The following is a 26,220-nucleotide window of genomic DNA, read 5'->3' on the forward strand; positions in this document are numbered from 1 at the left end:
CGTGAAACGTGAATAACTCCCACGTTTCATATATACAGCACATGGATAAAGGAAATAATTGATATTAACTGCTTTTGTATTTATCCAAAACGGTTGTGCTGACTACGTTTTGTCGTGACGTGGTAGTACATCTTGTTTTATGTCTCAAAGTATACTACATGGAATGACTTTGACGAGCTCTCTTTGGCCTTCTTCTTGCATTAGCTAATGAAGTCTTTATATAATATTTATAAATAACTTATGATAAGCCTTTTGAAAGTGTATTTATTGTGCTCCTTAGGTTAGAGAGCTGCCTCATCTATCACATAAATTATCTTGTCTTGCGTATCCTTTATTCTGTACTTCTTGAAATGAGCTTGTACTGTTAGGGCCTGGTTTATGTGCGATGGGGAAAAGCAAATCGTGTCTTGTGGGAAAAAGCAGCTGTAGCATAACTGTGGAAAAAAGCTGAGCTGAGTGTTTGGTAAATTATAATTTTTAAAGTGATGGGAGTTGTTAAAATTCTATTACAATAATGATAATATTTTAATCTAGTTCATTATAATTACAAATATATATAAAAAAATATGTTATATAAATTTTTTATTTTTTTATATATTTTTAATTATTTTTTTTATAGTATAAATTTATATGCATTTGATAAAAATAATTTTTAATATTTTTAAATTATATTTTTATCACTTGCAAAAGATAAAATTGTAGTTTATAAGAAACATAAATTGATATTATTTGTTAATAATAAAAATATCAATATAAAATATTTTTTAAAATAAAATAAAAAATTAGAAATTTAAATATTATTTATTTTTAAATATATTTTCATTTAAAAAATATTTTTATTTTTTATAATATATAATAAATAATTAAATAAATTTTTAGTAAAAATAATTTATTATAAAGTCTTTTAATCAAAACAGCTTTTTCTAAAAGTTGGGTTGTACCAGCTTTAGCTTTTAGCTGTAGTTTATCCATAATTTCTTGATAAAATTTGTTTTTTAATCGCTTGCAAACACCTTTTTGTCACAGCTTTTTTGAAAAGCAGCTTTTAGCTTTTCCAAAAGCTGTGCCAAACGGGCCCTTAGTTTTTTTTTTAACTTCTTGGTCTTACAAAATGACAGTCGGTATTTATAACTCTCCTTAATTTATTAGGAAGAGATTTAAATACGTTTACAATTTGTATTCTCCGAGGCGAGTTATTTAACATATTTATTTCTTCAATATTCGAGCACGTTCGTTTTTGAACCTTTTAACACGTGTCGTGACCATATTTGTTACTCGAAATATGGGATAACAGAAAATTACAACATTATAAAAATAAAATAACACAACACCTCTTCTAGAAAAACTAAACCGAACAAATATCAGTGTTGTTCGCATTAATATTAAAGCTCAAAACCAAATTTAATTTGAAGAAAAGAATTTTAAATTGAAATCTCAAATAAGTTTTCTCGTTTAGTCGCAAAGAATGAAGATATCTTTCCCAACACTGATGTTGAGCAAATTTGAAGCTACCATCTACGCCAAAAAAAAGGAGCTCTTTCTCTTTTAGTCCTATCTACCATTAACGCTTAAGAGAGAATTTTAAAAATTTGTGAGGGAGGAGACCGAGTGCATGTTTGGCATCATAACTAAAAAATTGTTTTTTGTTTTTAAAAACAGAAAATTGATTTGGCGTGTTTGGCATTGTTTTTTGAAAACAGTTTTCAGAAAACAAAGTTATAAAAAACAAGAATTTTGAAAACAACAAAATGTTATTTTCTGTTTTAAAAACCAATTCACTTTTGGTTAATATTTTTTTTTTTCAAAACACTAACCAAACGTGACTTGTGTTTTAAAAACTTCAAAAAGTGTTTTTTGTTCTCATTTCTAAAAACAATTTTTTGAAAACGAAAAACAGAAAACAATACCAAACATGCTCCAAGCATGTGGGGACTCGATGTAACTCATAGAGATTCAGAGGACTAGAGTTGGGTATATATTTCTTTAACTGTTGCAACCTTCAACTCCTTCTCAAATATTTTTTTTATTTATTTAATATATTTTTTTCAAATGAAAAGTTTTTTTTTATTGTTTTAATATATTTTTTTTTTTGTATTTTGAATTAATTTTTTTTTTTTTGTAAAAGAAATAATTATTTATTTAGCACGTTTATTTTAAAAGAAGTAGAAGTCTATTTTTTTTTACTAAAATAAAGTTTTATTACAAATATTATAATCAGATTGTTCACGTCTTAAAAGTATTATAATAAGAATTTAAAAATATAAAAATAAATTATATGTAAATATTAATTAATTTTCTTAATATAGTTATTTTATTTATAATTAATTTAATCAAAAAAAATCCTTATTAATAATCTATTATTACAAATTTAAAAAATTATTAATGTACTAATATGATAACATTAAATATATAATTATTAAATAATTATTTGAGATTTTTACAAAAATATTAAATTTGAGACAAAAATTTACAATTTTAATGTTATATAGAAATTTTTATACAAATATTATCTTTTTATAAAATAACAAAACATAAAATTAAATCAACAGTAAAACAATTAAAAAATAATAGTAAAATAATAGTAAAAACTTAACTCAATATAAAACTTACATTATATTTTTTTTAAAAAATTTACTCCACAATAAAAAAAATAAAAAAATTAAAAATTATAATATGTGGTGCATAACAATCAAAGTACGGCCACGAAAATGTACACACTCATTAATTTTTTTTTTTTTTGGAAAGAGGTACACACGCATTAATTGAATACACAAAATGGAGCCGGACACTCTGTCATATTTTCTTATTTAATTTCCTGTCCAACCAATGAAAAGAAACCAGGCCAGATAATGAATTAACACCAGTAACTCACCACTCTTATCTTCTTTCACCCTCAACTCTAGTAACACTCTTATGCTAATGAATAACTAATTGGGCCCACCTATTTTTTGTCCACAAATTTCTCTTTATTACTATTTGTTTTTTGTTTTATTTTTATGGGCTATTTACAAAAATATGGAAAAATAAAGATAAGTTTTGATATATATGGCATAAAAACTTAATTACACTAAATATGGCATTTTTTAAAAAAACTTACAAATATGGGAAAAAGTCTTGAGTAATGCCATAAAAAACTTAAAATTTGTGTTTCTTTTTATTTATTTTTTCTTTTTTAAAAAAATAAAATACTAAAATAAATAAAAAATGATCTCAACTATAGATATTATTTTTTTTTTTTACAGAAATTAAACTTGTTTTTTTTTTTTATTTAAACTACTATTTTTTTTCTTTGTTTTTTTGTTAAGAGCTAATTATTTCATTAAAAGCAACAGAAAAAAAAAAACCAGTTTCATCAACATCATCCTGAAGAAAAAACAATATAAAAAATTATAATCTAAAGATAATATGAACTTTAAAAATCAATTTCATCAACATTGAAAGAAACTATTAATTTCATTAAAAGAATAAAAAAAATAATTTCATTATGTTATTAGAATTTTTTTTCAAGTTACTTTTTTATTATTTTGTTTCTAGGTTGGAAACTTACACTTATATTTTGTTATTAAATTATTGGTAGACATTATGTGTTGTTTTGATTATATTTGTGATTAGTATTTTTTTTTTTTGTATATTTGTGTGTGTGTATGTTTTTATTTGATTGTCTGATGAAACTAGTTTCAATTAACTTTATTATTAACATTTGTATTTTGTTATGATTTTTTATAACGTCAAAACTGGTTTCACATGTCGAAACTGGTTTCACATGTTTTAACTATTCTGTAATGGGGTTGCTCAATTTTTATGATATTATTATATATTTTTTCGTTTGTATAAAACCAGTTTTATTATTGTATGATATTTGAACAACAATTTTTATTTTATTTTAATTAATCAGTTTCTGACATACATATTATTTTATTATTTTCATAACTGGTTTTTTTAAGTAATTAATTTTTTTTATTGTTGTTCATAATTGAGTTTTAATCAATTTTTTATTAATTTATCTCAAGAAACTGGTTTTTATTTGTTTGTTTTTATTTTGGTTGTTTTACTAACTGGTTTCTCACATTCCACTGTTTTTTTTTTGTTATTCTTTTATGGTTTTTATTGCACTTTTGTCTCTTTAATTTTCTTTGTTTCTTTTTTTTCTCTTTGATTTTAATTTGTGATTCTCTTTGTTATATTTGCTGCATATTGTATGTTTAAATTAACTCTAATTTTTGAGCAAGCAAATAAAAAATTAAATGCCAAAATAAAGAATGAAGTTAGAAGTTTGATTATTAGGTATTGATATAAATTTTATATGTTCGAAACTGGTTTTTAAATTTAGTATCGTTAATTTGTAAAAGTTTAGTTATTAGGCATTGTGTATTTTTTATTATGTTATTGTTGAAACTATTTTTTTTTTTTTTTTGACTTTTTTAATGAAATAATTCGTTTATTTGAATATTGATGAAACTGGTTTTTAAAGTTAGTATCGTCTTTAGATTGTAATTTTTTTCATTATCTTGTTGATGAAACTATTTTTTGTATTCTTTAAATGAAATTATTAGTTTCTTTCAATGTTGATGAAACTAGTTTTTAAAGTTTGGATTCTTTTTAGATTATGATTTTTTATATTTTTTTTTCGGGATGATGCGATGAAGCGGTTTTTTTTCTGCTGTTTTTAATGGAATAATTAGTTTTTAACAAAAAAAACGAATAGTAGTTTAAATAAAAAAAACAAGTTTAATTTTTGTAAAAAAAAATGAAATATAAAAATGTACACTTATTATATATATTAAGAGAAAAAAATTAGGTTGAGAAAAAGAGAAATTAGAAAAAAAAAAAATAGAGAGAGATAAGCGAAAGAAAGAAAAAAAAAAGTAGCAACTGACTTAAAAGTTGAAAAGAAAAAAGAGAGCCAAAATTGACTAAAAAATATATAAAAAAGACAAAAAAAAAAACTTTTTGAAGTTTCAATAAGTAAAAAAGAAAAAAAAAATTAATAAAAGTATAAAAGTAAAATGTTCTTGTCAAATTAAAAATGTAATGTTTGAAAAAAAAATGTAGTATTTGGTGTAAATTTTTCAAATAAAAAGAAACCCTAAAATGTAAGTGTAAAATAAATTAAAAAAATAAATAAAACTAATTAAGCTAAAAACAAAAACATAAAATATGGGATTGGATAATAAGTTTATAAAAATATGGCATATCAAATACCATAAAAAACTTAAATGTGAAAAAATGCCATAGAAAAGTGGCAAACCTAAAAATGCCATATTTTTCTAACTTTGTTATGAAATCCCATATTTCATGTAATTTTCACTATTTTTATCCTTATAGTTTTATAACGAGTAGTTTGTTGTTTTTTCGGAAGGAACGATTTTTTTTTAACTTCAAATTCCTCTGTCTTAATAAATTGTTGCTCTACTCCCTCCCATGGCAGATTCATATAAGTATAACAAAATTTTTGCTATAGTTTTACTTCTGGTAAGGTATCTGTATTTATAAACTTTTCATGTATTACATTGGTAATCATAAAAATTTGAGTGATAGTGATATCTAATTAAGCTGAGCCACTAATTTTTTGTTGAGAAACTTACAAAAATACTAGTTTTGAGCAAATTTTTACAATTTTACTGTCACAAGGTAAAAATAACATTTATACGGTCTTATTTTTTTTTTCTTTTATACTGTTAACACAAAAAAAAAAAGAGACTTCCATCTTCTACACCCACAGACAAAATTACTACACAGCAACACTATAACAACCAAAAAATAATTATTAATTCCAACGAGATGAAGCAGAAATATTAAACTATTAATACTGGGACTATCATGGTTTTTTTTAATGTTGTTTTTAGGTTGTTCTACTGTTGTTTCATATGTTTTAACAAATATTGGTTTCAAATTACACATGTTAAACCAACTACTAGAATGAAAAAATCATGGACAGTAATAGTCTTACTTTCCATTAAAAGGGTGAAATCTACAAAACCAAAAAAACAGATAGAAGTTGGCTAGGAAAAGAAATAACATAACAAATACAGCAAAAAATGGGGAGCTGAGACACAATAAGAGAACATACAAGAGAAGACATCAAAAATGAAAAGAAGTAGAACAACTAAAAATCAACAGTGGAACAACACGGAGGAAAACTGAATATATATTGGAGCATAGGATACTAAAAAAATAACTTACACACAAATTTAATTATTTTCCTATTATTATTAAATATAGAGCAGTACAATAATATTTGAAAAAATGTAATAAAAACAATGAAAGAAACAACAGTAAAACAACATTAAAATAATAATAAAATAAACTAGTAACAGAAAATGGTAAGTTGGAGAAAGATGATGGACTTAGAAGTACGGTAGAGATGGAGCCAACGTTTTGAGACTAAAGAGACTGAAGAACATGAACTTTTTTTTTTTTGAAATAAAGCGTTTATATATTAGAAGAACAAAGCAGTTAGACCTCACGGTCATTACAAAAGATAATATTCGGAATAGTAGAAACCTCTACCATACCAGAAACATTATTGGCAAAAGCCCATTTGGCCACATTATGTGCCGCAAAATTACAGTTTCTAGAAATAAAAGAAAAATTACAGCTAGTGAAAAAAGTAGAGAGATGCTTGCATTGTCTTGTGTAGTTCTCAAGCCTCCAAAAAGATTCGACACCTTTTAGGTTCTTGACCACCATCTCGGAATCACTCTCCACCATAACAAAAGAATGATGCAGTTTGACTGCCGTCTCCAATGCTAACATACAAGCCGCCGCTTCCCCGATAAGAGGGTCAAAGAAGTGAAGCTTGTTTGTTGCCACCCACAAAATCGACTCCGTATGATCTCTCGCAATCACCACCGCACACATGGTTTCCACTCTGACTCTAACATCACAGTTGATTTTGACCCAATCCTCTGGCGGGGGAGACCAACCCAGAGTACCATCAACCTGGTGAGACTTGAACAAACTGGATCCATAATCTGCATAACAATAATATATAGAGTCAATATAATGTTTCAAGCTACCCAAAGTGTTATTATGAACCTTGTCATTTTGAGCCCTCCAAATCGTGTCAACCACGATTGAAGCGCAAAGAAATAAACCATCAGTATCCACTCCTCTGGTCCTAAGGTTCCAAAGAAAGCTAACCCAGTCCCACATGCGGGCCCCAGACTCCACAACATGCATAACCCCCCAAGGGGAAGATCTCCAAAGGTGAGACGCCAGATCCCAGTAGAGAAATAAATGCTCCATAGTTTCATCACCATTACCACAAAAGGGGCAAGAGATCTCATCAATAACCATTCTCTTAGAAAGGATAGCCCTTACAGGTAGATCATTCGAGAGGATACTCCACCAGAGGACTTTGTGACACTCCAATTTTTTTGAATTCCACAGCTTGTTCCATAAGTTCGGAGCTACATTACACAAAGGAGCCCGTCCCATGACTTGGATGAGATATGCTGATTTAGTAGAGAACCTACCATTAGAGTTCTACAAGAAGCTCGTCACAAAGCAAGCTCTCAATTTCTCTCTCTCACACACAACCACACCTTTATCTTTCTCAAATCTTCTTCTTTTTCCTACTTTACATACTCTTTTTTTTAGTTACCCACTACAAAAGGAGAGGGTTAGTTTTTCTTTGGTTAATGTTGTAGACATAGAAAAAAAGAAGAAGAAGAAGAAGATGAACAGGGAAGATAAAACTCAAAAATAATGAAAAATAAAATAAAGAGTATTTAATTATTTGCTTAAAAGTAATATATATGTAAGCATCTCCAAAGAAATACTAAATTTAGTGTTACACTATCACCAAATTTAGCGTCAAAAAATATTTCTACTCCAACCACAACACTAAAACTTACACTAAAAAAATATTCCTTATTATTATATTAATTTTTTAATAAAATAAAAAATAAATTAATATCATATTAATTAACAAAAATTACCACAATTGTTATATTTAACTAATTATTTAAATAAAAGAAACGCGACAAAAAGTTTGAATTTTATTTTCGGTGTGTTAAATTTTTTAAAAATTTTCAAAATTGTTCAGGATGTATTAAATAATTATAATGTACACGACCATAAAAAAAGACTAAACAAGTCTCCCGAATGCCGAAACAGGTAGGAGTATATCATTGCGCCACTTTTAAAACAGTGCATTATTTTCGACGTATTAATTTTTTAAATTTTACAGGATGTTTTAAATAACTATAATATACACTACTATATATAAAAAAAATAGACTAAAAAAGTATGTTGGGTGCCGAAACAAATAGGAGTAGTTTCATACATTACTTTTAAAAATATGCATGGTAAAATTTCCCAAAAAATAATTCTTCATTTTACAAATCAAATAATATAAATATATATAAATATTAATTAAATAATAAAAAAAATTAAAAAAAAAACAATGCCGTGTCTACAGTGCACGGCATATATGCCGTGCAACTACAAAATGCTGCAAGAAATGCAACCTCCTTGGAAGATATATACACGACATACAAATTTTTTGCAATCTCCTTGGAGCTGTTCTAAATACATAAATACTATATAAAAATGGGAGTTCACGTGAGTGTGCACAAATTTCAAGAAAATAATAAAAACTAAAAAAAAATTTGGTGGCGTTTGGTAATACTTTTTTAATCAGTTTTCTGTTTTTAAAAGTGAAAAAATGAAAATATTTTTCAAAAACATGTTATATAAAACTGTTTTTACTTTTCAATTTTATAATTAGAAATCAAAATTTTAAAAACAAAAAAAAATCACTTTCAATATTTTTTTAAACAATTTTTTTTTCTTAATCAATCTTTTGGATTACGACCAGAACCGGACCCAAATCCCCTTACCATGGTCCTGGCGCTGAACCCGACTTCTGACTTGAACCCGAATCCGACCCCGGACCTAGACCCGACTTAAATAAAATCAAAAAATAAAAATAAAAATGAACTTTACAGAACACACTTTTGTTTTCTGTTTTTAAAATTAAAAAACAAAAGTGGTTACACAACGTATTTTTGTTTTTCAAAAATAAATTTTTTAAAAACAAAAATTTTACTTCCATTTTGTGATTAAAAAATTAAAAAACAAAAGTGTTACCAAACGGCACATTTAGTTTAGTAATTTACATTTGGTGAGAACTTTTATTGTTTTGTTTTCGTACACCAATCGGTACAATCTTCTCCTTGTTTAATTACTATCACTAGAAAATAGTACCACTCACTTATACATGATTAAATCAAACCAGTGGCTCTTATAAATAGGTACTGACCAACTAAATTACCACTATTTTATTCGGCAAAATTATAATTAAATACACTTTTCAACCGATAATACTTTGTAAAACCATATGAATAATAATAATAATAAAAAATCACTCAATAGTGTTCCAATTCATATACGAGACTCAAGAAAATGAACCGAACCAAGCTTCTCCAATGAAATCACAGGAATGCTCTGTTCATTCCTGAAAAAATTTGTTGGATCTACCCTTCTCTTTATCTCCACCAATCTCCCAAAATTCTCCTTAAAATAACTAACCCCAAGAGCATTAGCAGTTCGATAATTATTAGTCTTCCAATCGTGATGGTTGATTCCCAAATCAAGATCTCTGTAGTTCAGGTAAGACTCTCTGGGGTTGTTTGACACGTACGGAGTCATGTGGTCGTACAGTTTCCTCATCAAACCAATGTAGTAACACGAAGCCTCTATTCCCGATTCCTCCCAATTCAACACATACTGAATCTTTGCTAGGTTCAATCGATGTGGAAACGGCGTCGCATTGGGTGCAATCTCAGCCATTCTACCACCGTAAGGATTGAAAAGCAGAGCTGGATATTCTAACTCCACCATTTTCTTGAAGATTTCGTTTAGACCATATTTGGAAATTGGTTTCTTCAAATAATCAGATTTTCTTTTCAAGTGAACTAGCTTCTCTGGTTTTCGACGGAGCAAGTACTCTTCGGGAGTCCCCATTGGAATGTCGGAATAGAAAAAAATGGATTGGACCCAATTTGTTTCAATACAGTCAGACTTTCTCAAACCCATTTCTGGAAAACTATTTCTCATAATAGAGATCAGTCTGTCTGAGTCTCCGAGAAAAAGAGCAACGAACGAAGCTCGGAGAGTCTTTTCTCCAGTTTGACTTGATTTGACCACGTCTAAGATCATTCTAATGAAAAGGTCTTCGTCTAGCTTAGGTGCCACCTCCTGCCAACGGAAAACGACGTCGTTAACCGCGTTCTGTTCTTGAGTTCTCTCAACTCTGAAAACGGTCACCGTTTCTGGGATACGAACGAGGTTTATCTTGTAAGCCAAAACAACGCCGAAGCTCGCTCCTCCCCCGCCTCTAATGGCCCAAAACAAGTCTTCCCCCATTGACATTCTGTCAAGAACTCGACCTTCCACGTTGACTAACTGAGCGTCAACGATGTGGTCAACGGTGAGCCCGTACTTTCTCATCATGTTTCCGTAACCAGCGCCGCTGAAGTGGCCACCGACACCGACAGAAGGACATACTCCGGCGGGGAAGCCGTGAACTTTGCTGTTCTGGGCTATCTTGTAGTAAAGTTCGCCGAGTGTAGCTCCAGTTTGAGCCCAAGCCGTTTCGGTAGCCATATCTAAATCAATGGAGCAGAGCTTCTGCATGTCTAGAAGAAAGAAGCGCGTTTCTGTGGAAGAAGTGTAAGAAAGGCCTTCATAGTCGTGGCCACCGCTTCGGATCTTCATATGCAGGTTGTGCGTTCGGGCAGATATGACAGCGGTTTGGATGTGGGAGACATGGGTTGGAACGACAATAAGGAGAGGCTTTCGTGTCGTTGAATTATTGAAACGGAGGTTTCGAATGTGGGATTGAAGAGTCTGAGTAAACGACGTGTCGTTTTGAGTGTGGATTAATGCTTTGGATATTGGGTGAGAGGAGTTGGAGTGTTTGGTCAACAGTGTGTTGATGAAGGCTGAGGTAAGTAAGGCATCGTTGTCCTCCATGTTTTTCAGCATTGGAGCTTTGGAATTTAAGTTGAGATGTGATCACATGAAAGAAATGAATAAATGAAAATATGCCTGTGTGTGCTCATGTATAGTGTGTGTGCCTTTTATGGATATCAAATAATAACAACCATACTTTCAAAATATAATAATAATGTACCAAATAAATTTGAATGTGAGGGAATTCATCAAACTAACTTTTTTAAATAATTATGGATGAGGCAGCTTTCAATTATTGGGGCCAATGGCCAGGTTGAGATGTAAAATAGTTTTAAATTTAAAAATTTAGTAAATGTTTTTTTTTTTTTTTTTTTTAAATAAAAGTGACCAAATATAATAAATGAGTAAAAAAATTATAAAAATTTATTTATTATATATATTATTTTTTTTAAAAAAATATATAATAATTAAATTAAGTTATATAATTTTTTTAATATCACATATTATTATATTGTGATAAAAATAAATAAATATGTTAGATCATTAAATATATACAATAATATTTAATATATCGTATCACTGAAAATTAATATACCTTAATAATAAAATTATATACCACAAAAAAATTATAACAATACTAAATTAATACTCAATATATATATATATATATATATATATACTAGCAAAAATTACGTGCAATGCACGTATATTAAATTTTATGTTAGTTTTTTTCTATGTTATTTGAAAGTGATACAATTAACAATTAAAAAAAAAATATTATTAGTTATTAAGTGAGATTATTATTATGTGTATCTAAATATTATAGTTTATAATGTTGTCAATTAAAAGTGAATACCGAAGGCAATATATTAGTGTTTAAGAAAGCTTGATGATTTAAATATGTTCTTAAGTTAATCCAAAAATAAATTAAAAATTGATGTTCCAATACTTGAAGAAACATTACTTAAATGGGTGTAAGATAAAAAGAAAATTAAAAATCAATCTCTAAATTGTTGATAATTGAATATAGCATTTGTCTAAAAATTGTAGATAAAAAAACTAATGATAGTCATTGGTGGATTTCAATCTGCATTTGCTTCGATAGAGACAATAGTGTAATTTTTGTATTTTGCACTTTTCATTCTAGTCGGGTCCGCATATATGTGGATTGTCTATTTTTTCGTTGATAAATTGAATATGGTAGTGTCGACAAAAAGTAAAAACCATGTTTAACAAAAAGTGATAGTATTCTATAACAAAATACTATTAAATTATTTGAATTTAAATTATTTTAAAATACTATATTTTATTAAAATAAAACTCTATACCATTAAAATTTCATATTTATCTTTATTCAAAAAGAAAAAAAAATTGATAAAAAAAAGAAAAAAAATGAAAAGTTTCTATTATTATCTCTACTGTCTTTCTAGATGTGAATAATGATCTCTTCTTTCTTCCATATTCTTCTTTATTTTTTGTATATTGTGTTTGTAGCATATATGTAAATTATTGCGTAACTTTAAAAAATTTTGCTCCTGAAAACTAATGCATATGCCGAGCACTTAGAATCATTTGTTAGCTGTAAACTTTGTTGGATTTTTTTTGCCATTGATGCTTGGTTTTGTGAACTTTGATAAAAGTCAAGTTTCTTTTTTATTATTATTAAATTATTACTTATATATTTTGTTATTAAGTTGTGAAGAAGAAAAAAGAAAAGTGTGGATTGGAATATTATATGTGATTACATGGGAATTTCCAAATTGTAATAGGAAAAAGAATACAATAAATAATTAAAGAAAACCCAATCGCATTTTTTTTTATTTAACAGGATTTATTTTATTTATTTTATTATATATAAATAAAAAAGTGATCCATGAATTTCTCATAAACTATTTTATTTTTAATAATAAACCATTTTATTTTTAATATAAATTAAAAGTCATCCATGAATTTCTCATAAACCAAGAATTCTGTTATATAGACACACTTTATATAGAATAGATATATATCATGCCAATAAAATTATATATACTACTATTAAAATATGGATACATATATTCCAATCTTCCAATTTTCTTTCAAAATTACCTCTCTTTTCAATACCCCCATTCTCTCTAGCTCCCTTTTTCTATCCTTTTTCTTCTCACCAGTGCACCATACTAGACGAACCCTCGAACCCACGCCCCTCCCCATCGAACCTGCCCCCCTCCCCCTCGCCCACCCCTGGCCCCCAGAATTGAACCCACCAATCCACCATTCGAACCCACACAACCCACGACAACCCTTCCAACCACTCTCGACCCAAGCGACCCACGAGACCCCCAACGACCGACAAGACCCACGAGACACCCCAGATCGAGTCTCTAATCACCTTCCTCGCCTTCGTCCACGACACCAACTCCGAACCAAGTTTGTTTTTTTTTTTTCTTTAATTTCAACTTTAAAATTGCAAAGTTTGATTAAATTGAAATGTTCTGATCGATTTATAAACTTTTGTGTTTGGGGATGAATTTGGGTTTTAGGATATAGCTTTTTTTGGAATTTTCTTTGCTTGTGTGACATTATGTAATGTTGAGGTCCGGCTGAGGTCGTGGTGAATGGTGGTCTAGCTAGTTTAGGTGGGTGGTGGGAGAGAGGGGGTAATTTTTTTTTAATTTTTATTGAAGGATATTTTGGGAATGAAAATAAATTAAAAGTACAGTTTAAATACTACATTATATGGTTGTATAATATCACACCATGTGTAATGAGTCCAACCACCCTTCGCCTGTCGTGCTCCGCCTCTGCTTCAGGCGGAGATGCGGTGTCCAGAGAAAGATGTACAGAAGCAGATGAAGTGCGTGTAAGAGAGTATCGATAGAGGAGGAGGAAGAAGAGTCACAGGCGCTGGTGACGGAAGAATGGGTATCAAATTTTGTAACCATTTTGGAGAAACAAATGTGATCTTTTGCTTTTGGGGTTCCATACGAAGGCGATGTATCAGATCATAATTACAGGAATTTTTGTTGGACGACACTTCAAGTTTTAACTTATTCACGCTATAGTCAGACATAAGTTTTCATTATCTCTTTACTTTCATTTTATTGGGTTGGTCTTATTAGTTTTTTGAGTTATATAAGTTTTTGGGTAAATACTATTTTGGACCCTGTGTTTTGTAAAAGTTACTGATTGGACCCTGTGTTTTGTTAAATGACAAAATGAACCCTGTATTTTTCAAAATAGTGAAAATAGGACCCTGAGCTTAATTTTTGACAATTTTTTTTTTAATATAATCAACTTGAAAACAATTCCTAATACGAACAGATACAGAAAATATAAACAATTTTGTGATAATACTTTTAGATCGGATTATAATTAAATTTTATTTTGATAAAAAAATCAATTCAGGGTCCTATTTGTACCATTTTAGAAAATACATGATCCATTTTGTTATTTAACAAAACAGATGGTCCAATTGATAACTTTTGCAAAATATAGGGTCCAAAATGGTGTTTGAATTCTTTTTTAAGTTTAACGTTTATGAAGTTTTATTTTGGAAATTGTAATCATGTTAGAATGAATTATTTTATTTGAATTAGGGATATGATACATATGACATTTCAGAATACTGTGGATTCGAAACTTCTAATATGAGACAATTTGGCTCCAATGTCCAAAGTGTTTTACCAATTCTCAGTTTTTCCATGAAGTGGAGACGATTGATATGGTAGTTGGGCTTTGGTTGGTGATGGTGACCCTTGTGAATCTTGAGTATTCGAATATTGCCGCATATCATGTAATGTCTTCCTCCGTTAATTATTTTGATTTTATTTAATTTATAAGTCAATTATATAATCATATTAATAGGTTTTAATTTATTTATTCTTTTTATATTTTAATTAGGCAATATAGCCGCTCTTCGCGCGACTATTTTAATTTTATTTTAGTATAATAATTTAACAAAAAATTACTTAAGAAATTAATAAATAATAACTTAAAAAATTAATCTAATATATAATAATATTAAAATTATACCATCGAATTATTTATTAGAAATAAAATTTGAAAAATTCTATTTTATTTATTAAAAAATTTAAAATTTATATGAATAATGTATACATAGAATTTTAAATTTCTGTATTAAAAAAGTATTAATATAAAATAAAATAAATAGGGTAGTATAAAGAAAAATTAGATTATTATTATTATTATTATTATTTAAGTAAACAGTCTTTCCCGCAATCAATATTATAAATTATATCTCAATTATTTAAAATCGTTGTCAATTAATTATTGTATCTCACCAGTTGCCATCACCATATTCCACTTATAGTCGTCACCATTATTATCCCTAATAGATTTAATCAATACATAATAATACAAGTAAATAATATAATGAAGTGCTAATATAGATGAAAAGATTAAAAGTTAAAACAAAAAAATTAAACACTACAATGTCATATCCATAAAAGTAAGATTAATAAGAGATAGTGTAAAAATTTTATAGGGAAGAAAAGATTAAAAATTGAAAAAATTATAAAGAAAGCACTTAAGATTAAGAGATCTTTATTATTATTAATAAAAAATTTATTAAAATATTAAAAAAAAATAAACAAAATAGTTTGACTCTCAAATATGTGGTTAAAAAATTTATAGTTATGTGTAAATTAAAAAGAATATATATTTAGATTTAGTATGATTAATTTTTATTTTTTTGTGATCTAATTAAAACACAGCAGCATATTGTAATATATAATTGATTATGTTAATATTTTATTTATTTTTTTAAGGGAAGTTTGCAGCAAAAATACTTATTTTATTTAATTTGTTGCTAATAAATACTCAAATTCTAATAATTGCGGCAAAAATACTCAAAACTAACTTCCTTTAAATCTGTAGGTACCTTTTTTAACAGATGTTATAATTGCTCTCAAAATGTCACATGCCAATTTCTAATTAGTCTAGTTATTTAATAAAAAACTAATTAAATTAAAATACTTAAAATTGAAACTTTAGTATTAAAAAGAAAAACAAATTTTTTTTTTAATTATTTTTCTCTCCCCACATTTGCTTCTCCTTCACTGTGAGCCACAATGTTCATCATTCTTTTCTTATTCTTCTAAACCCAGAAAATGAATTTGTTCGATCATTCATGATTTATTTTGCCACAATTTTAAAATTGGGGCCAATGGTTGAAATATTCTCCACTCCAATTTCTTAAATGCTATTGCTATAGCTACAGTACTCTTTGTCGGTAATAAGATGACCTTATAAAATTGAAACCCCCATAAAAAGAAAGGAATCATTGTGGCTCTACTCCATATATTTCAGAAAAATATATATTTTCCAGAAACAAAGAATTATTTTAAAAAAATAAAAATAAAAAGGGATGTTGGCGGCTAAACCACTCGAACTTTATAATTTATAACACTTAACTACAAAAACCGAATTTTTGGCAGTTAAACTACCTAAACCCTGGTTCCGTTTTGGTCTGCACACCTCCGTCCAAAAATCACAGTTAAGTGACACGGTGGTGTGCAGACCAAAACCGAATAAGGGTTTAGGTAGTTTAGCCGCCAAAAATTCGGTTTTTGTGGTTAAGTGTTACAAATCGTAAAATTCGGGTGGTTTAGCCGCCAATATCCCTTATAAAAAAGAGGCAAGAAAAAACATAATCTTTGCCTCCTTCTATCTACATCAACTCTTGTCTCTACACACACTAGCAATCAACCAATAACAATCAATATAGATACCGATTATATGAAGAACATTAAACACTTAATTTTATATATATTTGAAATAAAGTGTTCTATGAGATTAAGTGTTTATTGTTCAGAGAGGTGATTGACTCAAGAAGATTCACGTTACTCAAATACAACGATTGTGGCCCACAGGGAAGGAGAAGCAAATGTGGGGAGAGAGAAATAATTAAAAAAAGTTCTGGTTTTCTTTATAATATTAAAGATTTAATTTTAATTATTTTAATTTAATTAGCTTTTTATTAAATAATTAGACCAATTAGAAATTAGCATGTGGCATTTAAAAAGCAATTATAACATCTGTTAAAAAAAGTATTTACATATTTAACGAAAATTAAGTTTTGAGTACTTTTGCTGCAATTATCAGAAATTGAGTATTTATTAGCAACAAACCAAACAAAATAGGTATTTTTGCCGCAAATTTCCCTTTTTTTAATTACGATATATATATAAATGTTAAATTTTAATTTTATTATGTAACATATATCATTTAAATATAAATAATTCTTACTAATGAATAAATCATAAATAATTCAAAGTTATCGACAACGGTGAAGTCATCGATTATAAAAAAATTATACTTCTCCAACTTATCGAGAAATATTTTGATGAGTGAAAGAAAGATTGTGAATCTATATATATAAATCTATATATATATATAATAGAAAAAAAAGTAAAGAGAATATTGACAATAATTTGTAATATACAAAGAAATATATTATAAAATATAGAGAAAAGAAATGCTAATAGAAAATCGATGTTTTGATGTTGCTCATTGATGTCACAGCTACTGCTCATTATTTGTCAAGAATTAAAAGTTGGTTAAACTCTTTAACACACAAAAAGAAAAAGGTTGTAATATATCAAAAAATATATTATAAAATATAAAGAACATAAATACCAATAGAAAATCAATATCTTGATGTTGTTCATTGATGTTACTGCTATTGCTCATTATTTGTCAAGAATTAATAGTTAGTTAAACTCTTTAACACACACAAAAAAAAAAAAAAATTAAATTTGAGAAAGATGGAGAGTTGGCATTAAAAACAAAAATAAAAAAAAAATAAAAGAAAAAAAAATGCATCGAGAAAAAGAAAAAAAAAGATATAAAATTAATTTTAGGTTTAGGGTTATATATTTAGGGTTATATAAGGGGAAAAAAAGAGTTACGAAAATACATTAAAAAGAAAAAAAAAGATATGTTTTAGTTATTTATTTTTAGTGTATTTTCGTTAGTTTTTTTCTTCTTCTTTTTTTTTATCTAAAAGATTAAATTAAAAATTTCACGTAGGATGGGTTTTTTTTTTTTTTTTTTTTTTTTTTTTTTTTAATAATATAGGAAAAACTATAAATGAATTACTTAATTGTTTTTAGAAATTTTTATTATTATGATTTTAGATAATTAATATTTATAAACCTATTAAAAAATTAAAAAATGAGAGAATTAAAGAGTGAATAGAAAAAAGCCATTTAGAGTGATTTGAGAATGTCACATCACCGTATTATACTTCTCCTTTATATATAGATTTTATTTTTGTAAAGTTTTTCTAATTTAATATGTTATATGTGATTATAAATATAGTATTAATAATTTTATTATGTGGTTATTAGGATTTCATTTAATTAATTTTTATATGTGATGTTATTATGTAATTATATTACTTTGTTTGTCACTCATTATTTATATTATATATTATTTTTTCTTTTTTAATGCGTGATTGATTTCAACTTTAATTTTTAATTTTTTATTTAATATTAATTATAAATGATACTCATTAAATTATATTAATTGAAATTCATTTCACACACTCATTTAAGTTATTTTAATCATTCTTACCATTTATATTTACATGTAATATTTTAGATCTTCATACTACTATTTTTCACTTAAAATTTTATTATTTTTTCAAAAAGTCTAATGTTATTTTTATGATATCTTTTGCATTTATTATCCATTAGTTATTTAGCACCATAATTAAATTTTTTAAATTTGTTATATTTTTATATATTTGTTTTTATATTAATATTTAATAGTTTTTATTAAATATTTTATTATTAACTTTGAATATTTTCAAATGTTAATAAATACTACTTAATCAAAATGTATTACCAATAATAATCAACAACAAATCATGCTCATATAAGTTTTTGATAGTTTTAATGTTTTATTTTATATATTTTTGTACCTTTTATGGCATTTCTATCATTTATTATGGCTTGTCCCTATTCATTTAGGGTGGTTTGGTGGTATGGTGAATGGGCATAAGAATTGATCCATTTTATGCTCATGTTTTCTATTTAAATGACTTTTTCACTTTTAACAGATAAGTATTTTAAGTCTATTTAAGCCTTATCATTAATATGGTTTGGTTTACCATCGCTTCTTTCATATTACCTTTCCTCATTATATTGTGTAGTAATAGATTTTTATTTTTTGTTATTTTGTAGGTTATTTTGTGAAGGGTCTATGATTACAGAAAATTTATCGATAAGTTAAATTTTAAATATAATCTATTTGATATTAATTTTCAACATTTTTAAATTAGGGGGTTTCTTATTATTACTAGCCAAAGGGTAATACATTTGGCTAGTTTTTCTTATAAATTTTGTTAGTTTTTTAGTTATTTTGAGTTGTGATATGGGTTGTGTGTTTTATTTTGAGTTTGTATATTAACTTTTATTTTAAAATTGTCATTATAATATAATGTGGTTTTGGTTTGGTGTTGTGATGTTTTTTCAGTTTTGCTAACTCTGGCAACAACTATTAATAAAGGGAAAGTATTTTTCAATGTGATGGGGTGCTGATTGAAGATGTTATAGCTTTATTGTCTATATTTCCGGGGGTAGTTTTGTCCCAAGTGGCTCGCAATTAATATTCTGCAGCTCATGGTTTGACAAAACATGCCCTTCGATTAGACAATGAGCTATCCTGGTTCGAGAAGATTCCACTGCCGATTGTGGTTTGCTGCATTGTTAATCATGTGTGACTTTGTTTCACCACGTCCAAAAAAATATGGATACATATAAATTTTTATATATATATAGATATATATTTTTTTTTTGAAAAGAACCTGTATCCATTAATAAGAACATCAAGTACAAGATACATGATACAAATAAGATTGGACAGAAGGGTTCATCCAGAAAGCTTCCTGCTCTAAGCCCAAAGCTGTCTTAGCTAAACAATGGGCAGCATGATTTGCCCCTCTTGGGATGTAGCTAAGAGAAACATTAGAGAAATAAGAGAGCAAGCTCTTAATCTCAATGACAAATGGGTTAAGATGCAGATTATGAGTATCATTTTTACAAATATAATTGACTAACATATTACAATCTGAAACAATACTATCCGGATAAAATGAGTGTTCATGGCACCAAGCTAAAGCTGAATGAAGTGCTTGTGCTTCCATAAGTAAAGGTGCAGTGATTCCACTTCTAGGCTTGGCCAAATTTAGGAGAACTTCACCTGTATTGGAATGGATGGTCATGCCAAAGCCCATTTTGAGGAGTTGGGAATCTTGGGCAGCGTCCACGAAAAGCCGATGATGGAATGTTGGAGAAGATGTGCGGCTATCATTGGGTATGAAATGATCATCATGGGCTGGAGAAGGTGTTGGAATCTTCTTGGTGCAGATCTTGTATTGCTCAAAGTAGGTGGAGGCTTCACGAATAATCTGATCTGGGGAGAGGGATAGACCCTCATGTAGCCAAGTATTCCTGCAGTTCCAGAGCTTCCACAGCAAACAAACAAAGAAATGATAATGTCCAGTAATAAATTCAGTGGCAGCAAGATATAATAAATCCATACAGTTAAGTGAAGAGTGTGTAGAAATAAAAGCATTAAAATCAGTTAATTTCCATACCTTCTGGGCAGCAGGGCATCTGAAGAGAGCGTGTTCTAGGGTCTCATCGTGATAGTGACATCGGCTGCAATGGGGAGAGTATAGAGTCTTTCTGTTGAATAGGTTTCGGCTAGTAGGGAGTATATCATAACAGACACGCCAAAGGAAGTGTTTAACTTTAGGAGGCAAAGGGAGGGTCCAAAGATTTTTCCACCATTCATTTGAGGACTTGTAATCCGAGGGGCTAGGTTAATTTTAATGAAGCTGTCTATGGGCAAGGTGGTAACCTGAATTGACCGTGTATGAACCATGAGGGGTGAGGGACCAAAAGTGTGTGTCTGGAGTGGAAATTGAAGGAAGGGGAATAGCCATTATAGCTTGTGTAATGTCTGTAGGAAAGAGGGATTGGATAATGGCATGGTTCCATTGTTTGTTAGGTGTGATAAGATCAGCCACTGTCATATTGGCATTTGAATGATATCTTAAATAGTGCAGTTTGCCATAACCAGGAATCCAAGCATCATTGTAAATGTTGATGGTAGTACCCTCACCAATTGACTTCTTAAGGCCTGACTGAAGAAGTTCTTTGCCCCAAGTAATACTAGACCAAACAAGAGAAGGTCTATGGCCCTTGCCAGAATGAAGGAAGCTAGTGTGTGGGAAGTATCGAGCTTTAAGGAGTGTGGCCACTAGTGAATGAGGATATTGGAGTAGCCGCCAAGCTTGTTTGGCCAACATCGCCTGATTGAAAGCTTTCATAGAACGAAACCCGAGACCACCATGGAATTTTGAATAGCAAAGAAAAGACCATGTTTTCCAATGGATTTTCCTGTTGGTCTCAGTGCTGCCCCACCAGAACCGAGCCATAAGGGATTCAATCTTAGAATGGAAAGATGCAGGAAGCTTAAAGCAAGCCATGGCATAAGAAGGAATGGCTTGTACAACTGATTTGAAAAGGACTTCTCAACCACCTTTGGAAAAGAATTTAGAATTCCATTTATTTAAGTGAGACCAAACATGATCGTTAATGTAGTTGAAGGCATCCTTTTTAGATCTTCCAAATGCTTGAGGAAGACCCAAGTACTTATCCATCATCTCACGAACGGGGATGCCAAGAAGGGTCGCGATTTCATGGTGAAGCACAGGAGTCGTGTTTGGAGAAAGATATAAGGCCGATTTAGTGAAGTTAACCAGTTGTCCAAAGGCACGGCTGTAATCGCAAAGAATTCTATGGATGGTGGTCGCAGCTTCAACAGAAGCTGAGCTAAAGAGGAGGCTATCATCACCGAAAAAAAGATGTTAGATGGTTGGGGCTCGCCGAGCAATTTTAATGCCAAGGGAATGACTCCGAGGTTGGCGCTGCTGGGTTTTATAATGGATGAGCGAAGAAAGACCCCCAGAGCAGAGAAGAATTAAATATGGGGAGAGAGGGTCTCCCTGGCGAATGCCTCGAGTAGGCTTGACTATTCCAAGAACTTGTTGATTAAGGGAGAAAGAGAAGGTAGCAGTGGAGACACAAGCCATAATTAGTTCAATGAAACGCCTGGGAAATAAAAATCTTTCCATAACCTTGCGAATGAAAACCCATTCAACCCGATCAAAGGCTTTGGCCATATCTAGCTTTAATGCCATCCAACCCAACCGACCGGATTTACGATGAGAGAGAGAATGCATAACCTCCTGACCGATGATAATGTTATCCGAGATTAAATGGGAAGGAAGAAAAGCACTTTGTGTGGGAGAAATGATACGACTGAGAATGGGCTTAAGACGATTGACCAAGACCCTTGAAATGATTTTGTAGAAGGTGGAGCAAAGACTGATGGGTCGATAGTCAGTTATCTGCTCAGGATTTGTCCGCTTTGGTATAAGAACAATGAGCGTCTGGTTGATGGCCGCTAAATCTGCATCCCCGTTGAGGAAGTTGAGAGCAACAATGGTAACGTCATGACCCAGTAAGTGCCAATTCTTTTGGAAGAAACTGCCACTAAAGCCATCTAAGCCTGGAGCTTTATCATGAGCGAGTTGGAATGTAGCAGTTTTAACTTCATTAGCCGTAAAAGTGGCCTGAAGAAGGTCAATTTCAGCAGGGGTAAGACTCTCAGAAATGCCTGAAAGAACATATTCAATGACTTCATTGTCAGGCGATTGACTTTGAAAAAGGTTAGTGAAATATTGTTCAATGGTTGCCAAAATGGATGGCGTATCAGTAGCCCAGGAACCGTCCAGTCGTTGAAGGGAAAGAATTTTATTGGTGGTTCGTCTCATGGAAGCCATACGATGGAAATAACGGGTATTTTTATCACCCAGTTGGAGCCATGTGACTCGAGATCGTTGTTGCCAGTGTACTTCCTCTTTTTGCAATAAGCCACTCAACTCTTCTTCAAGCTTTCGACTCTGCTCTAATTGATCATTCGTAGGTTTGGGTAAAGAGTTAATCAATTTGAGCTGGGATTGGACAGTACGGATTTGAGTAGTAATCGGGGGGCCTAGAGACTTCTTCCAATGTTTGAGTCGAGAGGAACAATTTGTTAGTCTTTCATTGAGACCAATTAAAGGATTGGAGTGAGCATTTGAAGTGGTCTGAGTCCAAGCATCGCGCAAGCAATCCTCGAATCCAGGTTCAGACATCCAAAGCTTATCAAAAATGAAACGGGGGGAAGGGTTGCGATGATCGCTCGTATGATGCAAGGTGAGAATAAGAGGGCGATGGTCAGAACCAAAAAAATCGCCATGATTTAGACGGGAAGCCGGAAAGATGGCATCCCAAGCATCATTGGAGAGGCACCAGTCAAGCCGTTCCTGAGTGTGATTTTGTTGCTTTTGGCGATTAGTCCAAGTGAAGAGATTACCTAACGGCGTGAGAGGGTGAAGTTCATGATTGTCTATGAATGATTGAAATTGCGTGGATGGAGCTCGAGACATATTACCCCCAATTTTGTCTGAAAGAGACAGGTAATCATTGAAATCGCCCATAATGAGCCAAGGCTGGAGCCGAGAGTTAGAACCTAGTCGATCTATTAAATGCCAGGAGTGCAATTTATTTTGAGCGTGTGGTGCACCGTAGAAAGCAGTAAAAGTAAACTCAGTAAAATTAGGAAACTTAAGATAACAGTGAAAATGACTTATATTATAGGAAAGCAAGGTTACATCCACATCATGTGTCCAGAGCAACAAAAGACCACCACTAAGCCCGACACGTGGGACCTCTAAACCATTAGGAAATTTAAGACTCGAAGCAAACTTATTTAAAACTTCAACAGAAGGGTTTAGACTCCATTATATACAAAAGTGTTGGGCGGTTTTGCTTCACCAACAGGGAGAGAGAACGGAATGCTCGTTTACTCCCCAATCCACGAGCATTCCAGCTGATGATGCTCATGGCTCTAGGCGGGTAGGCTGAGCGTCAGCCGCCTCTTCAACAGTCTCTTCCTTAAGGGACTTGGCTAGATTGCGTGTGCGTTTGAGCATTCTTCGAAATTCAGCAGCGTTCAGGCAATCGGGACGCTGAGCCTTGAACTTCCTAGCCCTTGAGGAACTTGGAGCTGGGTTGGTAGAAGAGCCCACAGCGAAGCGAAGTGGCTGAGATGGGTTCAGGTCCGCTAATATGGTAGAAAAAGCTTGGGAGACCGGCACCACATGTTGAGGGGCCCCAGTGGTGGCCACAAGAGCCTCGGGAGAAGTGGAAATGGGCCTAGGAAGTGGTGTTGCAAGTTGTTCAGCAATGGTGATGGGTGGAAATGGCGGTAGGTTAGGTGGAGCAGTGTTATTTGGTGAGATAGCAGGGGAGTTAGCTTGTGAAGGAATGGTTGCTGTAGCAGCAACAGTTTGGTGAGCCGGCCAAATAGTGGTAGTGGGGGGGGGGGGGAATGATTGAGATTGAAATGGGGTGAAGAGAGATTAGTGTGTAATCCCATTAGTGTAGTTTGTGGCTGGCTGAGATGTTGTACTCCATAGGCTGAGGTAGGCTCATTGAAAGGGCCTTCAATGATAACGGGGGCTTGGTGAAACCGGTAGGGAGGATGTGGAGCCAAAGAAGCGGGATTGGCTATATGAGGCTGCAGTCGGGTGCGGGAGCAGGCAATATAAAAAGGATTGGATGTAATCCGAATTTTGGCTCCTAGGGATTGATCATAGTGAAGCAGAGGAGGAGCTGAGGAAGAATCACACTTAGCAAGAAACTCATGGCAATGATTCACAATGTGGCTAAGTCGACCACAGTAATGACAAAAATCAGGTAAGTTTTCAAAACGGAATTCAAGCCAAACCGGGGCAGCCATACCATGAAAATGGAAGCCCGTTCCACGCGGGAGTGGCTGAGTTACATCCATTTCAATTCGGACTCGGAGATAAGGAACCCAAGTCTCTTTGAGGGATGCAGTATCGACTTCGATAAATCGCCCCAGGATTTCACCGAGTCTTTGTGCAAGAGCACGGGACCGTTTTAAGAATTCTGAAACTTGAATCCAAAATGGGGTGGTAGTGAGAGCTTCAGCAGTGACCGTAGAACCGGCTTCCAATGGGGTCATGACTATGAGTTTATAGTCAAAATGCCAAGGTTGGCCAATGAGAACTCTGCGTCTATCCCCGAAGCAGCCAAATTCGACAGTATAGAAGTTGGGCTCTTTTTCAAGAACATTAATGGAAAATCTTTCAGGCCACATCTGCTTGAGGCGGTTCTTGAAAGCTTCGGAATTGAAGTGGCGAGTGGTCAAGAGCTTGATGGCTAAGAAGGCAGAAGGCAGAAGGCTTTTATATATATATAATAAAATAGAAACTAAATATTATCTTAAATAAATAATATTGACCTCGCTTTTAGCCAATGACAGTGAGTCTAATTTAGTAAGCGACAAGTAGTTTATATCGATTGAAATATAATAAAGTAATATAAAGACACAGGAATTTTATAGATGTTCAGCCCCGAGCAGTTCTGTAATAGCATAATCCTCGTTATTTGTATTGACTAAAGAACATGGAGAAATGTTCCTTTTCTTATAGCTCTTACAATAGTATCTTTGAATGTGAATTCTTAGATAAAAACTCTCAACTAGAATGTTTTTTCGACCCTTTGCCCAGTGAATATGGAGCACTATATATAGGGCTATGAGCTTGGACAGGAATTATTTACCTTCTCGTTACAATTGATTTAAGCAGAAAGATTGCATAGTAAATACAGAATACACTGATCGTGGGATTTGGACAGCTTGCCATATCTCTGTAATTTGATCCCCAAGTTAAAGGGATTTCCTTGATGACTCACGATGCGAAAGCTGAATTCTCTAAGTGTCTGTCGTTCTACGCGGGTTGCTTACTGTTTCGTCTTGAGCAAGCATATGAGGTATCCTGTACGGCATGTATCTTGCGAGAAGATACGCGGAGTCGATTTCACGTGTCACCATCATGTGATGCCACGTCAGAGTGCAAAAATTGGGATAATATTTGCCCCCAAGTCTATACAGGACTTCCGAAGTTGCGTGTAGACTTCATCCGAGTTGTCTTTGCGTTTGAATGGGTGACATGTGTCAGGCGCGTCTGTTCGCGACTCGATGTGAGGCTGACTGGGCGTCCCTTTGGTTTTTGGCTAATAAATGCTCTGATGCAATTAATGTTTCAAAATCCGATTTTCTCTCACCACATTTGACGGCTACACTTGATTGCTTTTGATTTCCCATATTCGATTTTGGGGGGAATCGAGGCGTCTGAGGTTCTTTTGA

At 31.2% G+C, this 26,220-nt stretch overlaps 3 protein-coding genes across 3 annotated transcripts; all 3 read right to left on the minus strand.

Annotated features, from left to right (window-relative positions):
• Nucleotides 1-5,875: 5,875 nt before the first annotated feature.
• On the minus strand, nucleotides 5,876-8,223 carry LOC115696472 (uncharacterized). The gene is made up of 2 exons (XM_061118927.1): nucleotides 7,144-8,223; nucleotides 5,876-6,974 (listed from the first exon to the last, which is right to left on the minus strand). Exons 1-2 carry the CDS (start codon nucleotides 7,438-7,440, stop codon nucleotides 6,846-6,848), a joined length of 426 nt encoding a protein of 141 aa, XP_060974910.1. The 5' UTR covers nucleotides 7,441-8,223; the 3' UTR covers nucleotides 5,876-6,845.
• An 889-nt stretch (nucleotides 8,224-9,112) lies between these two features.
• LOC115698199 (berberine bridge enzyme-like 8) lies at nucleotides 9,113-11,212 on the minus strand. The gene has a single exon (XM_030625389.2). It carries the CDS (start codon nucleotides 10,993-10,995, stop codon nucleotides 9,391-9,393), a length of 1,605 nt encoding a protein of 534 aa, XP_030481249.1. The 5' UTR covers nucleotides 10,996-11,212; the 3' UTR covers nucleotides 9,113-9,390.
• A 9,549-nt stretch (nucleotides 11,213-20,761) lies between these two features.
• On the minus strand, nucleotides 20,762-21,424 carry LOC115696473 (uncharacterized mitochondrial protein AtMg00310-like). Its single transcript, XM_030623375.1, has one exon. It carries the CDS (start codon nucleotides 21,422-21,424, stop codon nucleotides 20,762-20,764), a length of 663 nt encoding a protein of 220 aa, XP_030479235.1.
• Between the last annotated feature and the right edge of the window lie 4,796 nt (nucleotides 21,425-26,220).

This window comes from Cannabis sativa, chromosome 7 (assembly GCF_029168945.1).
Source record: "Cannabis sativa cultivar Pink pepper isolate KNU-18-1 chromosome 7, ASM2916894v1, whole genome shotgun sequence".
NCBI lineage: Eukaryota > Viridiplantae > Streptophyta > Magnoliopsida > Rosales > Cannabaceae > Cannabis > Cannabis sativa.